The sequence below is a fragment of the Cyanistes caeruleus genome, chromosome 1 (genome assembly GCF_971803275.1).
Source record: "Cyanistes caeruleus chromosome 1, bCyaCae1.hap1.1, whole genome shotgun sequence".
Classification (NCBI taxonomy): domain Eukaryota; kingdom Metazoa; phylum Chordata; class Aves; order Passeriformes; family Paridae; genus Cyanistes; species Cyanistes caeruleus.
The window spans coordinates 150,128,082-150,143,669 of NC_141701.1; the positions used below are offsets into that span (position 1 = coordinate 150,128,082).

The window sequence follows — 15,588 nt, forward strand, 5'->3', positions numbered from 1 at the left end:
GGAGAAATCCCACCAGTACCAGCAGTTCTTCTCCTGTGCCTGGTTCAAAGCAAGGATTTGACCTGCATTTTTCCAGGTGCATGACTAACTTCAAGGAATCCCAGAAGAAGCAAGGGAAAATTCTGTCTCAGCTTCCAAGTTGTTCCTCTTGGAGTAAAATGCTTTGTCTCACTGGTTCAGAGTTTTGAAGCAGTGTCAGTCTGGGAAAGATTGGATTCATCAGGCTGCAAAGCCATTTTCCCCCTGTTCATCTGTCACGGTAAATCTTTGTACCCAACAAAACTGATGGGCTGCAGAGGAGCACGGCCCAACCTTGCACTGAGGTGCCTGAGGTGTGAACTGCAATTTCAGGTCCCAGAGAAGCAGCAGAGGAGCTGGAGCACAGAGCTGTGGAGCAGAAGTGCAGCACCATTGCCAGCAGCCTCCTCTGTGGGATGTGAGGGAATCCCTTCCCATCTGTTCCAGGCAGCCTTGCTGGGGGAAGGCCTGTGAGCCATCAGCACTGAGACACATCGAGCATTTTCCCTCTGGTCTTCACCTTCCCCTTCCTCTCCCCGTGCTCCCTTTCCCTCTCCATTTGCAGGGCTTTCTGCTGCGTGTTTGCAGCTTCTCTTGTGTGCCAGCCCTGTGCTCACCTGTGCCAGCACCACCCTATGCCAAAGACAGCCAGGAAAGGTTTGCCTTTTGGAGATGTGACAGGGGGAAAACCCAGCTGGTTACTTGCTCTCCCCACAGGCTCCTCTGCAGCCTCTCAGATTCCCCAGTGAGCTATTCTGCACAGGAGCCTGAAGACGGGATGTTGCCTAAACTGAGGGACTCCTTCAAAAAGCGTGGAGTACATCAGCATGCCAGAACTGAGCCCCCAGGCACCCTACCCACAATTATTTCATTACTGAACATCCAACCACGTCGCCCTCCTGCTCTCAGGGGGGCTTGGGGGACTAAATGAACGTGCTGAATATACCTGCTGTGCCAGGCATGGCAATGGCAGCCACACAGAGCTGCCAGCCCAGCTGCCTTGGCCTGGTGTTCCAGGAAAACAGAGGAGCTGGAGGTGAAGGCACAGCTTTTCACTCTGGGGACGCGAGCAATCAAGTGAATGATGACATTGGGCCCGGGCCCTATTTAAGCGGCTTAGCGCAGGAATTTGGCTCCCTAACTTGGCCTTGTCTCCCCTGTTCCTCATCCAACATCATTTCTCATCAACAAAACACAATCCAAGGATTTCTCTGCAGATGACAGCGTGGAGCGAGCTGTCCTGGCCCCAGTGTAACACAGAGCTGGCTCCAGCAGGGCAGCTGCACCCACGTGCGGCATAACGGGATCAGAGGTGTGCCTCTTACACGGTATTAAAACTTCCTCTGCTTCTGCTAAAAGGCACAGATGTGTTTGAGGATCATTAATTTGGGCTGCAAAACTCTTCACAGAAGCAAAGCCAAATTCTGGTCCTGCTTGCACCAATCAGTTCACGGCAGCGACTCCTGAATTACACCAGCACTAAACTGGGATTTGCCTTCAAAATAATTCCTTTTTCTTCATTCTGGAGCTGTTTACTCCTTTTTTACATCAGGGATAGAGTGAGCCCCTCCTGTTCTATACCTCAGTGCTGGAATTATTGAAAATTATTAACAAGTATAGAATAATTAAAATATAAAAAATAAATTATTGTTTCAAGGTCTAGAGGTATCAGGTTCAATGCTAACATTAGACTGTAGATATTTGTGTTCAGCTGCGACCTGTGTTGCTTTGTGACCCTCTCAAAAACAGCAAGAAATGAGAATATGACCGTGTTTAGGATTTAGAAAAGAAATTCTGTTGCAGAATTTTAGGGGCATTAAAATCAAGCAAGTTTTTTAAAATCAGAGTTATGTATGCAGCAGCAGCAGCATTACTGCAGTTGTGGAATGAACAGGGGGAAAGGCTAGAAGACGAAAGATCTGAGCATTTTGTTTTATTTTTGGTTTGTTTGGGGGTTTTTTGCTAGGAAACAAGTTTTATTTTTCTCCAGGAAGGTGTTTCTGGAGAAAAGACATTTTATACATCAACTAATCATCAGATTTCCTTTCTCCTCTGCATCCCACCGGGTTCCCATTTGTCTCAAAAGCAATGAGGGTCGTGTCTGTGCCACAAGGCTCCATGGGCAGAGGGATTAAACCCAAATCTCTGCTCCAATCTGATGGAAATGCCTTCAGGGAGAAATGTACCTGCTGGTTAATGAAAGATTGGCCGTAGTTTTTCAAAAGCCAAGTGAAGTTCCAAAGAAAGCTCAGGAGTGAATGAACACCACTTGGCTCCATGGCAGGGATTAAAGGGGTTTGGTGGGATTCTTTTGTCTCCATTCCTCCCAGCTTCAGCCCAGGGTTTAAACAATGGGAGAGGAAATATGGGGAAAGGAAATACGAAATAATTTCAGGCTAAAAGGAAATCTCTCAAACTGGGAAATGCCAACGTGTGTCTTCATGAAGCTTATCTTATTCTGACCACACAGGTCCATCTTGGTTTGATAAACGGTCTGTGGAAATCAGGAGCAATGTCCCTTCTCTGGAAGGTGAATCCAGCTGTAGCAGGAAAGCCCACATAGAACATTCCTCCCTCTGTGTCCCAGCTTCTGCTTTCAGGTTGGGTGTTTGGCCCAGCCCAGGTTCCCTCCCAGCCTTGTGCTTCCCCCCATGGCATCTCTGCACCCATGAATGTGCCAAACTCCAGGGGACAGAGATTGCAATCCTGAATTCCCTGGCTCACAATGCAAATTTGCACTTTTCCCACCCCGATGCTGATGGGGCCAGCACCACAAAGCTGCTTCACTGGAGGTGAACCTCGAAGAGCAGGGGTCACACACACCCACAGCCATCCAGAATGACTCTGCTGGCATCATTCAGGCACTTAAACTGCTGTAATAAGGAAAAGATTCAAATCCCAGACTGGCATGTGGAGTCAGATGTCCCAAAATGTGGATTTCAATCCATTGCCTTTCAGTCAGTCAGCTTTTCATCCCCTCTCCAAACCCAGTATTTGCATATCAGTCTGATGAGGTTTAATTGCAGTGACTGACCTTGTTATTTCCCCTGGAGACCTGTGCAGATGTAAATGATAGCTTTTAACAGGAGTTTCTTGGGAGCATGGACCATCTTTTCCATCTCTTCCTGAATGTCCTAACTTGCATGATGTTGTGCTATATCCTGATGAGCCCTGGGTTTGAAATTCTGGTCATTTCTATTTCTATTATTGTGAAATCACAGGGGACAAAACAAGCATGGGGACTGGAGGCTACAGGTCTGTAAGGAAAATAATGCCCACTGGTTTTCTGAGGGACAGACCCTGGGAACATGCACATTGGCAGCAGCAGAGCACCAGTGTTTTATACCCAAGTTTTGTGGATATTGTTCCTTTGTACATAGAGGAAATCTGAAGAGCACATTTAAAAGAAGAAAAAAAAACAAAAATACAAAAATAACACACACATTTTTGATACTCAGATGACGATGACGATAAATCGAGTTCTAAAAGGCGTTTTTGAACTCGAAAGTGCATTTTTCAGAGCCTGTTTCAAACACCTCAAGCTGTGGGTCAGCAGCTGGTGCCAACTGACCCTTCTCAAGCTGCAAACACCTCTGCTCTGCCCTCCTGTAAATAGGCTTTGACAGCAGAGGGTGGTGGGGACTGGCTGTGAGCAGAGAATCTGTCTCTGTGGACTTCTCTGTACCAGGTGCTTGTGATGTATCCTCCATGCCAGCGACAACAGGCCTGCTTGCTCAGCACAGGTGAAATCTCTGCCTTGTCTCATGGCCTTTTGCCTGATGTTATTTATTTTTGGTCTGACTCTGTATATATGCAATGAAATGGCTATTTTTTATTTTTATTTTTTATTTTAATTTTTTTTTTCTCCTTTGTATTTGGTTCGCCTCCTTGCTCCAGAGGGGGTTCTTCTCTGTGGTTGACACTGCTGAAAACAAGCAATAAAACCATTGTGAAGACATTGTGTCTGACGTGTTCCACCTGATATTTTAACTGATTCCTCAAAGTCCTGGAGTAAACACAGAGAAGGAAAACTGAGGAGGAAAACTAAGGAGGAAGTAGAGAGCTGAGGAGGTTCTTGCTTCAAGTTAAGCATAATCACCTCATACTTTGAAAAGTTAACCAGATAGACCAAATCACTCTTAAAATCAGAGAATCATAGAAATATTTGGGTTGGAATGGACCTTTCGAGGCCATTTAGTCCTTACAGTGAGCAGCAACATCTTCAAGTAGATGAGAGTTCTGAGGAGACCTTCTTTGAGAACATCCAAAGAACCAGTGCCAAATCCAACATAAATGACCCCAAAACCTCCAGCACTGCACGAGCTGGGTGCATGGATGGTCCTTTGGAGGCAGGACTGATGGATGGAGGTGACAACCATGAAATTCCAAACACACTGTCCACAGGTGTGAAATTATTCCTGCATTTACAGGAACGTAGAGCTCGACACACAAATATAGATGTGATGATTGTTGCTGGAATATCCTCCAACAATATCTTTGTTGCTCAGAACAAAGCACGAGCTTCCTCTGTGCTGGAGAAAATCCTGGCAGGCAACCACAAGCCTTGTTTGATACAACAATTGAACAACAATCGTTCATATCAAAGACACATTATTTGATGCACACGAATATCAGGCACTGAAAATAAATCTCGACAAGAGGTCAGTGAGCTTTTCCATGTCCATAGGGCCACTTTGGCCACTCACCCAATTCTTAAACTGATTTACACCCAGTGGTCACACTGCTGATAAAGGCCAAACCTACAACTTGAAATGACAAGTCTTGGCTATATTTGTCCCTCTTTCTGCATGGATTAACCATTTTCATTTAAAAGCAAGGGGTCTGATGCTCTGGGCCAGTCTGAGAAGCAAAGCTGTTTGTACTGACTTCCACTGGATCTCTCCATGGGTTAAGCCAGAAATCAGGAAAACAGGTTGTGAGGGCTGGGGAAAGGGAAAAGCAGCCAATTACATTTATTCTGTGTCTGTAGAGGTGAGGATAATCCCATCCTGCCAAAAAACATCTTCCACGTGAGGAGCTCCAATCACTGCTCAGAAATGAATGTAAGTGGGTTTGATGAAGGTGGCCTGAGAAGTCTTGAAAAAAAATCAGCTTAATTCTCTTTGGTCCCAGCTGTGTGTCCTGTGTCCTTCCTGGCTGGCAAAGAGCAAAGCATGGCTTTTCTTAGGCACACACCATTATTCTGAATTTGATGGAACATGAAATCACAACCTCCAGAAGGTTTTGATCTTGGCTTTTAGGGCTTCTCTGTGTAAATTCAGTTTTCATGACTGAAAAAGCATCTTTCTCTATTAGAAATAATCATGTTTAAAGGTGGCAAATGACATCTTCTTCCTTTGATCCCCTGTGGTTTCCATGGCAAAATACCAGGATGAGGAATTTTGTGATCTCCATGACATTAAAGCAATTTCCCATGTAGTGGATCAATCCTAGCAGTTAAATCATCCTTACTCCACATGCAGTTGGTTATATCTACACCCTCACACTGGGAATATAAACCTTGAACTGTGACCCAGTACAATCCACAGAGGGAATCTGGCTGTCCTCAGCTCAGAGAGATGCTGGGTTGTCCAAGAATCCCAAGGACACATGGCACAAAGAGCCTAGGCATGGTGTCACAGCTGTAGCACTACTTTCTGAAAGCCCAAAAACCTCTTCTGACACTGACAGCGCTCACAGAGAAACCATTCCTGATGTAGAACCCGTTATGGATTTTCTCTTTTGTTGGATCATAAGAACAAAGGCAAGGTCATCTCAAAAACAGCCATTTCCCAGGTCACAGAATCCCAGGATCACTGAGGTTGGGGAAGCTCTCCAAGACCATGGATCAGTCTGTGACTGATCCCCACCTTGTCACCCAGACCAGAGCACTGAGTGCCACCTCCACCCACCCCTTCCTTGGACAGCTCCAGGGCTGGGGACTCCACCAGCTCCTGGCAGGCACTGGTACAGGTGTGGAAAGCTCAGAACTAGACTGGCCTTGCACCCAAAGACCAGGAGGAAAAAGTTTCCTGTGTGTGGCAACAGATCCCTTTTCATGGCTCTAAGTGAGAAACCCTCCCCAGAGTCCATCCCCACCCATCAACACTGATTAAACCTCTCCCCTTGGAAACATCTCCAGCCTAGATCAACACCTTGAATCCTTCCCACACACAGCCTAAGGGCACAGGAAGTAACCTGGAATGCTGAAATCAGCCAGTATCACCCCTGTCCTTGGTTTTCAGAGCAAATATACATAATTTATATCTACATGGTACCAATGGTATCAATTATTGTACCATGACTGAGATAGAGGGAGGAAAAAAGAAAGGAAAATATTTGGCTTGTAAAGTCTGTGATTTGATGTGCTTATTGGGGAGGACAGGACACTCTAAAGAACATTTTGTTGTCCAAACATTAATAATCATAAAATCACAGAATGGTTTGGGTTAAATGAGACCCCAAAGCTCATTTTGTTCCACCCCCTGCAATGGGCAGGGACACTTTCCATGGACCAAGTTGCTCCAAGCCCCATCCAACCTGCCCATGAACAGGGATGGGACAATTAATTCAATTCAGAACTTCAGTTCCTTGATAATTAGGTGTCCTGGGTGACAAACAGGAGTTTAATTATTAGTTTAATTTAATTATTAATTATCACTTAATCAGCTCCAAATCAAGGAAGTGGCTCTTAAAGCACAGGGATCCCAGTATTGGATGGGAAATGAACTAGGGTTGAACCAACACCCACATATTTACCTTTCTCTCCTGAAAAGCGTCTGCACCCTATTGTCATTTTTTACCTGAATCCACTTGTGAAACTCATTTTACAAAGGAAGTTAAACACCAGCAGCAAGACCCCAACACTGAACAGGGCACTGCTGCCAAGAATCTGCCTCCCCCAGCTCTTAGAGATTTATTGCTCTGGGGTGCCTAATTCAATGGCTGTTTCTTATCAGCCACTTAACTCTGAGCTCTTTGGCATGAAGCCATTAGAATCTATAATATTTCATTATGTCCTATCTGCTCCCAGCTAAAAAAAATGTGGGGATCTGGTAGAAATATAACCTCAGTTGGCAGTGATGAAGGAATTTATTACATGTAATAGATTTATGTGTGTAATGTGATGTTTGGGTTGGAATGTATGCAGGTTTTCATTCCATCCCATCAAGTATTTCCCATCAACTATGAGATAGCTTGCCACTAAATTCCAGCTCCCCTCCTGTCCTGTTTAGTTCACAGGCAGGAGTCTGAACAGGGGGTTCCAGGAATTCCCTGGCCTTGGAGAAAATTCCAAACATGTTGGTCCACCATGGGAGAAGGTCCCTCTTGGCTGAGTGTGAACTTTCCCAATTTGTGATGGTCACATTTTCCAAGGATCTCTTTGCAAATTACCTGACCTGGAGAATACTGGATGGTTTTACCCTCCCCTGATTCCATTACTGGCCTCAGTTTCTGAGACAAGGACTGTAATTTTGGCCAGAACTGGGCAAGGATAAGGCTTGGAATCAAAATTATAGAGTACAACTCAATTCTGGGCTCTCAACATCTCCCCCATCTCCAAGGAAAGATTTGGAATTCATCAGCTGGATCAGTGATGAGGGCTTGTGTGAACAGCTGATGGCATTTGTTTGGCTGCTGGAAAGGGGTGGGGGAAAGGAAAGGGAAAGGGAAAGGGAAAGGGAAAGGGAAAGGGAAAGGGAAAGGGAAAGGGAAAGGGAAAGGGAAAGGGAAAGGGAAAGGGAAAGGGAAAGGGAAAGGGAAAGGGAAAGACCCAGACAAAACCAACTGTGCATTCTTTTGAACAAAATCTTAAAATGGACATGCTATGGGATTTTTTTTTCCCTGAAAAGAGAATCATAAAATTACCATTTGAAAAGAAATTTTAGTGTGATATGAAATGGAACATTTCACTTGAGCCATTTGAAAATACTTAAAAAAAAAAAAAAAAAAAAAAAGGAAATAAAAGAAAAGAGAAAAAGTCAAGGTAAACTCAAAAGGATTAAATAAAAGGAGGATGGCACTCACTCCCTCCCACTGACTCATCTTAGTCAGAGCAACTAAATAAAATGAGAGCAACAATTCAGATCAAGACTGAGTCCTTGCTTTGGACAACCTGCTCTAGTGGGGGTGGAACAAGGTGGGAACAACCCAAGCCATTATGGGATTCTGGGATTTAATATTCAACTGGATGAGTTCATTCCTTCTATGTACATGATGATTTATTTGTCTGTAGTTATGATACACGTCATTCCTGCAGCAGATTAGAAACACAAGGGTTGCTCTGTGGAGCTCAGGAGAGGCAAGAGTCAATGAGCACCTTTTCTAACCTCAACAAAAGATGTATGGAATTCAGCAGCTCTCATCATTCAAATCCAATCTAATTACAGTGCAAAATGTAAATTAATGCAACATTCTTTGGAGAGCTGCTCACAACCATAGTAATATACCAGCTCTGGAAGCTGCCCAAGCCTTGAACAAGAGTGAAATTCTTCATATTCAACATCAATTGGTCTGTTCACAAGGAAAAAGAATTTTAGGTGTTATAAAGGCAAAGTTTAAAGCAGCAATTTCTCCAAGAGAGGAATTTCCAGGAAGCTTTTGAGATTGGGTCCCACAAACACAGCTAGAACACGTCTCTTGTCAGGAGGTAAAGTCCTTGAGAAGCCAAGGGCTGGAAGGTGCTGGAGAAGTGCAGACACACAGGTTTGAAGCTCTTCAGTGCTGAGGTTAAATGAGAGTCCTCACTGTTATCATCTGTCTGCAGATCATTACCAAAGCTTTTACATTTCAGGAACCAAAAAAAGACCAAAATAAAACTAACACAGCACAGCTTGGTGAGGTGGACAATGAAAATTCACTTTATTCTGAATTCTTGTTAATTCTGAACCCCAATTTAAAGCTGTTCTGACCTTCTCCAGATATGAGCCCTTCAGTTGAATAGGTTTGCCTTCCTAACCCAATCTTAACAGGGTGAGTACAAATTCCTCACACCAGGGATAGATCCCACAGGCATAATTCAGCCATAGAATGTGAACAAACCTTCCACCCAATGTTTCTCTCCAGAAAAACAACGTGTCTCTACAGAGAGAAGCTGAAAAACTACATTTCATTGCAAATAGAGCAACCCTGGTTTCCCTCTGCTGGGTGGGTGTGAAAAACTATTGTCAGCTTTGTAAACACAAAGAGCATTGTTATTGTAGTATTGACTTTCTGGGGGGAAATCCTCTCACCTGGTTTTAGGTATCAATTAAGCAGCTGTTAATGCCAGAGCCACTCATTGGAACTCCTTTCTAGAGCATTCTTGTCAATGTAGTTAATTCAGTTAAAGGGGAAATTAATCTGTGCAGGTGCAGCAGATAAATTTATATCTAATTTAAATATGCTTAAATAACCCCAGGTTGTCTGATTTAGGTCTTTGGAAAAGACAAAGAAAACTGAAATTCACAATCTGTCTCTTTGAAAGTGGCAAAATGTGCACCACACAAAGTCCTCCTCTCACTGAATGCGTTGCGTGGAAACCATAAAAGAGGGATTTAGGGACTCCTGGTGGATGTGAACTCCTCTGCAAGGTCTAAGGTGATGACTACAGAGGTGATGCCATGGAGAACCTGGACACACAAGGAATGGATGGATCACCAGCCTCCACAGCTGTCCTTGGCCCTCTGAGACACAGCTGTTCTAGTTCCTGTCACGTTAGTGAACACAAAAATTGGTAACAAGTCTTTGTGAGGAGGAGGAAGAAGAAGAAAGAAGAAGAAGAAGAAAGAAGAAGAAGAAGAAGAAGCAGAAGAAGAAAGAAGAAGAAGAAGCAGAAGAAGCAGCAGAAGAAGCAGCAGAAGAAGCAGAAGCAGCAGCAGCAGAAGAAGAAGAAGAAAGAAGAAGAAGCAGAAGAAGCAGAAGCAGAAGCAGCAGCAGAAGAAGAAGAAGCAGCAGCAGCATCAGAAGACGAAGAAGACGAAGAAGAAGAAGAAGAAGAAGAAGAAGCAGCAGAAGAAGAAGAAGAAGCAGCAGAAGAAGAAGAAGAAGCAGCAGAAGAAGAAGAAGAAGCAGCAGAAGAAGAAGAAGAAGCAGAAGCAGCAGCAGCAGAAGAAGAAGAAGAAGAAGCAGAAGAAGCAGAAGCAGAAGAAAAAGCAGAAGCAGCAGCAGCAGCAGCAGCAGCAACAGAAGAAGAAGAAGAAGAAGAACCCATTTCACTTCAGAGCTGGGGGAGGAAAGTGGCAACAATTATAGTTTTGCTTGAAATGCACACCTGCACACCTCACAGGATATCCAGTACTCTCCCCTTATAGAAATAATTGGGCTTTGCTTCTGCTCTATGTTAATATTGAAATCAAATTCTTGCAATAAGGTTTTTTCTGGTAAGCAATACACATGGAAACCCTGAATATTACAGTATTAAAAAAGGCTTGTCACCAAAAAGGACACTGCTGTTGTTAAGAACATAATTATCTTTATGACATTAGCACTTAGTGAATGGTCCTATTTGAAAGAAAAATATAAATTCAGAGCTTTTAAAAAAAGTGGAGGAAATATTTTCTTCCTCCAGTAATACACCTGAAACTCATGACCTTGGCTCAGTGACAGGAGTAATTTTCTGGGGCACTGTGGGCTCAACACAGAGATTTTGACCATGGCTCCAGCAAAAAGAGATTAATTGTGATAGAATAACCCCCAGATGATCATTAATATATTTTGCTTGTGAGTTGTAAAAAGTTCTTTTTTCCCCAAAGACAAAGTGAGAACAACCCTGAACTTCAATTTATTCTGTTTCTTTACTAATGGAATATTAATTTCTGTTTTTCACAGGGCTGTTTTGGGGGTTTGGGTTTAATATATTGAAAATGCAGCTGCATGTATTTGAATTATTTATGCAGCCAGACATGTAGGCTGTGATTAAGCTTCTTATTTGGTTGTAACACAAGGTTCATTTCTTCTGCTCGTTGATTTAGCATGAGGAAACCTTCCCTGCAGCTCTGCTTCACAATAAATTGTTATTGGCAGATAGAAATGTCAGGTTTACCCTCCAGATGGGAGCAATAACAAATCAGACCTTTGCTTGTTCCATTTATCCTGCTGCACGTGCGACAAGAGATGTGTGTTGCTCTCTGCTGACTCTGTCCCTTCTCAAATGCACGATTATATCGAGGCATTTTTCCACAGATTAATTTTGTGGCTAGGAAAAACGCAGCTCAGCATCCCTGAAACCGGCTCAGACAAACTTCTCAGGCCCAATTTTCAACTTTGCCACGAATCTGTTGAAGTTGAAATAATGTTGTCATTTCCTGGGTTGTGTTTCTTGACAGAGAATCTCTTTATAATCATGGGAGATTTGATCAATGCCATGGAATCCCAGAATGGTTTGGGTTGGAAGAGACCTTGAAGATCATCTCATTCCAACCCCTCCATGGCAGGGACACCTCCCATGTCTATCCCAGGCTGCTCCAAGTCCTGTCCAACCTGGCCTTGAGCACTTCCAGGGATCCAGGGGCAGCCACAGCTTCTCTGGGCACCTGTGCCAGGGCCCCAGAACCCTCACAGGGAATAATTTCTTCATGATATCCAATCTAAACCTGCTCTCTTTTCAAGCCCCACAGCATCTGCTATGACCCTCCAAGCCTCTTTTTGGGCAGTTGAATACCTCACCCAAAGTGCCCATTTCTTTCCTTGAATAAAGAATTCCCTGGAACTGTCTCAGCTGGAGGTGTCAGCAGTGGCAGTGTCCTGGCCAGGACAGTTCACTCACTATTGCATATCATAAATTTTTTTGACTGTGCTACAAAACAAGGAGCTTTTTTTTTTTAATTGGGTACAAAATCTGTTGAATCCATGAATTTTAATTTATTGTTCAGGACAGTCTGGGACAAGCCAGTAGAGTCCCAGGGCAACACGATGGCTTCCAAGATCCCAAACAGAAAAAAACTTACATCAAACTCAGGACAAAGCTGCCGCTGTGGGAGAAACGGGGCTGTAGCTGAAGATGGAGCCAAGCTCTGTGGCTTTTGGGATGTCCACACAGCTCCTGCTTCCCTCCACTGCCTCCATCTTCCTGGACGTGAAGAGCCTGCTTCCATCTCCTTCAGGAAGATTCAAAACTGTTTTCCTGCACTTTCTAAATGTCTGGAAAAGGCAACTGAGGGCAATGGAATGGATAACTACTGGATGTCATAGGGAATGTTTATCCACTACCGCTTGCATTTTCAATGTGCTTTTCAGAGCACCTCATCCCTCCCTGGTAACTTAGGACTGTATTTCTCTGATACTTTTGCTTATTTTTATCAAAGCACTTCAGTGACTGAGCTGGAATTACATTTTTCCCACATTTTATTTCCAGTTTCTTGCTCTCCAGGAGGATATAAACACTTTTCCACGTTATGTCCCTGCCCACGGCTGCGAGAGACGGCACGAGGGGGAGGGAAGCGGCTGCTCCCAGACAGGGTGACCTTGCAAACACAAGTCATCAAAACCCCAAGAACTTCATGCAAGAAGTAGGGTTTGTTGCTGGGAGCTTTTGTCCTGGCTCAGTTCCTCATACCATCTGGGAATCTGGTATGCCAAAGGGTCATCCACCTCAATGTCTTTGGATTTAAAAAAATGGCTGGAGTCCTCTTTTGCTTTGGCCTGCTGCTCCTTCTCCTCACAGCAGCCTGTGGTGGTGCTGATGATGCTTCTCCAAATTAGCTTTGGGCTCCAAAAACACATCACAGTAACTGCAAGTTGTCCATAGAGTTGTGAGATGTCAAAGAGGGAAAGTGGGGAAAGGTGGTCTTGCTGAGGGAGAAGCTGACTGAACAACCTCACCAGTGCCTTAAATAGAAGGGTGAAAGACTCTTTCTCTGTGTCCCTAAGAGAAATGGCTTAGGACAGCTTGTGTCCTTACAGATAAACTTTCTGACTCTGGAGGAAAAAGTCACATTTTCCATACTGCCTTCCAAAAACATCTTCACAAACAATCCCTCCACAAAATCCAACTGGAAGTCAGATAATTGAGATTTAGTTTTGTAGCCACTGGTGGGATTTAAAGCAGCTTCTAGATCATGCAGAGATTCAAGGGGTGCTGTTAAAGTCTTGAGGCAGTGGTAGGAAGCAGCGGCTGACCCACGGCTGCAGGCAGAGCTAAGCTTGAAGTCCAATGTAAAAAAGAATTACAAAGACACTCCAAGTACAGAGAAAATTTGCAATCAAAGTTTCAAAAAGGCCAAACATGTTTCATCTCTCTTTGTCCCTGTTCTCACTCATCCCCCTGACCTTGTTCTCTTGCTGCAATTATATTTCCTTTATCCCAGGATAGCTTCTCACAGCATCTTTTGGGAATGCTTGATATTTGTCTACCAAGCAAAACCCACAGAGAAACAAGGACGTTGAAGAGGCATCCACAGATCTCCATTCACCCCTGAAATAACCATGAGTGGGCCTGTTTTTTGAGGCAAAAAGCTGGGGTTTTTGTCCTGTTCCAGACACAGAGGAACATTTCTGCTCACTGGCCAGAGCAGCGTTGTTTTCTGTGCAAAACCCGAGAAAATGAGCCCATTTGTCTAAGTCATGGCAGCTTGCTTAACATGACCTCGTGTGAAAACACATCAGGCAGCTTTTTATAGGGGAGGTTTGGTTTTGTGTGCGTGTTTTTAATTTTCCTGAGCTCTGTGCCGTGCCTGGTTTCCAGCACTCTTACCCCTGGAACAGTCACAAGGGTGCTTTTAAATGAATTTATTAATTCATTTACATCTTTTAATAATGAAGCCTTCTGATCCATGGACACTGGGATGATCTCAGCACATGGGGATGGGCAAAGCCATCCTTTTTCATTCACTGAAATGGGCTGAATAGATAAGTTTTGTTGAAATAAAAGCATTCAATAGTGAATTTTTTGTCTGCTTAGGAGGTGAATTAAAGTGGAGAAAGAAGAGCTGGACAAGGAGAGGAGAATCTCTGCTGCAAGAAATCTTGCCACAGAATCACAGAATTATCTTCCAGAGAATGACTTATGCTAATTGAGCAAGATGAGAGTTGGAATTAGGGATGCAGCCGAGACAAAATGCCCAAGGAGGACTTTGCAGCATCACAAAGATTAACCAAAACATGCTGAATTACAACATTGGCCACATAAACTCATTCTGAGAATCCCATAATTCCAGAATGGTTTGGGTTGGAAGGGACCTTAAAAATCATCCATTCCACCCCCTGCCATGGACAGGGACACTTCACACTATCCCAGGTTGCTCCAAGCCCTGCCTGGCCTTGGGCACTTCCAGGGATGGGCAGTTTTCTGTTAACAGAGTGTTGGAAAGGAGGAATTTGGCCTTGGATGGAGATCTCCACATCTTGTGTGGGTCACACCAGAGAGATCTCTCTGCCTAATGTCACCTCTCCATCCAGAAAGGTCTGTGGTTAATATTTTGTGACAAGCTTCCCCATCGTGACCATTCCTGGACCAAAACCAAGAATGAAGAGATGGCTGAGAGCTTTCAAGCTTCCACTTGGCCAAAATGTTCTTGTGAGCTGCCAGTGCCATCATTGCCAAGTTCAGCCAGAGCTCCAGTTAGTGCCACCCCTGCGGCTGACCTCTGTGAACTGTCTGTTTTGATTAAAAATCATCAAGGATAAGCCATTTGGAAAGTTTCCAACAGGGAAATAAAAGAAAAAAGATGCCTGGTCCATACCATGTAAGAGTGTTGCTGCTTTTACATAAAGGCCTTTGTGAATTTGCAAGGCCTCAGGAGCCCTTCAAACACACTGAGCTTTCCTTGTCCTAAAATAGCTTTGTTTTGCTTGGTGTAACTGTGAGAGAAATTTCTCAAGCTGATCAGGGGTCTGATCAGGCTCATTTATTTTACTTTTGGAACCTCATTTTTAGGCAGGCAGCAGTAGCAGCAGAAAAACAAACCCAAGAAAACACCGAGGGGCGTTATAACAATTTCACAACATAGATGATCAATTGAATGTCTGGAAATATTCCCTGGCACTTTGTGGACATAATTTCAGTTGTTCACAGGGCTGTCTAGGGGGTTAAATCCAATCTGTAAATCTGATTTTACAGTAGCAGGGTCACAGGTCAACATATCAATGTCATTGTGGTTTTTTATAGATCTTAAAAAGACCTTAAAGACCACCTGATTCCAACCCCCTCCATGGGCAGGAGGCTGGAACTGAGTGACTCTTAAGGTCCTTTCCAACCCAAACCATTCTAGGAATCCATGTCTAGGATGGTCAGGTGGGATTTTGGGATGCTGGAGTCACTGCACAAAATCCTTCTGTGTGTGTGCCTTGGGACTGAAGAATTCTACCCCAAAATTAAATTCTCTGGTACAGAAGAGGATTTGCTTGTTGGTTGAGCTCAGCTTAATCCTTTTTAGCACAAGGACAGACTGCACAGCCAAATTGCCCATGGCTTTTCCAGAGAGGGCTCCTCAGTCGGAATCGGAGAAGGAGCTAAATCCCAAGTGGTGGGAACAAGCTTGGGGTCCCTCGAGCTCCTTCTGATTTGGCATAATAACCTCAGACAATTTTTGCCTTTTACCAGAAGCATTTATTTACCAACCACCATGACCTGAACTCCTGCCACATCTGTGA

General features: G+C 44.0%; 1 protein-coding gene across 1 annotated transcript; it reads left to right on the top strand.

Annotated features, from left to right (window-relative positions):
* Nucleotides 1–4,193: 4,193 nt before the first annotated feature.
* Nucleotides 4,194–15,351, top strand: LOC147656036 (uncharacterized). The gene is made up of 3 exons (XM_086859141.1): nucleotides 4,194–4,569; nucleotides 9,742–10,379; nucleotides 13,898–15,351. Exons 1-2 carry the CDS (start codon nucleotides 4,194–4,196, stop codon nucleotides 10,308–10,310), a joined length of 945 nt encoding a protein of 314 aa, XP_086715267.1. The 3' UTR covers nucleotides 10,311–10,379; nucleotides 13,898–15,351.
* Nucleotides 15,352–15,588: the final 237 nt, after the last annotated feature.

What these genes read in the sequence shown, in the direction of transcription:
- LOC147656036 (XM_086859141.1), top strand. Translation starts at nt 4,194, where the DNA reads ATGGACCTTTCGAGGCCATTTAGTCCTTACAGTGAGCAGCAACATCTT. An exon ending in GCTGGAGAAAATCCTGGCAG is followed by an intron (nt 4,570 to 9,741) that starts GCAACCACAAGC and finishes ATTGGTAACAAG; the next exon opens with TCTTTGTGAGGAGGAGGAAG.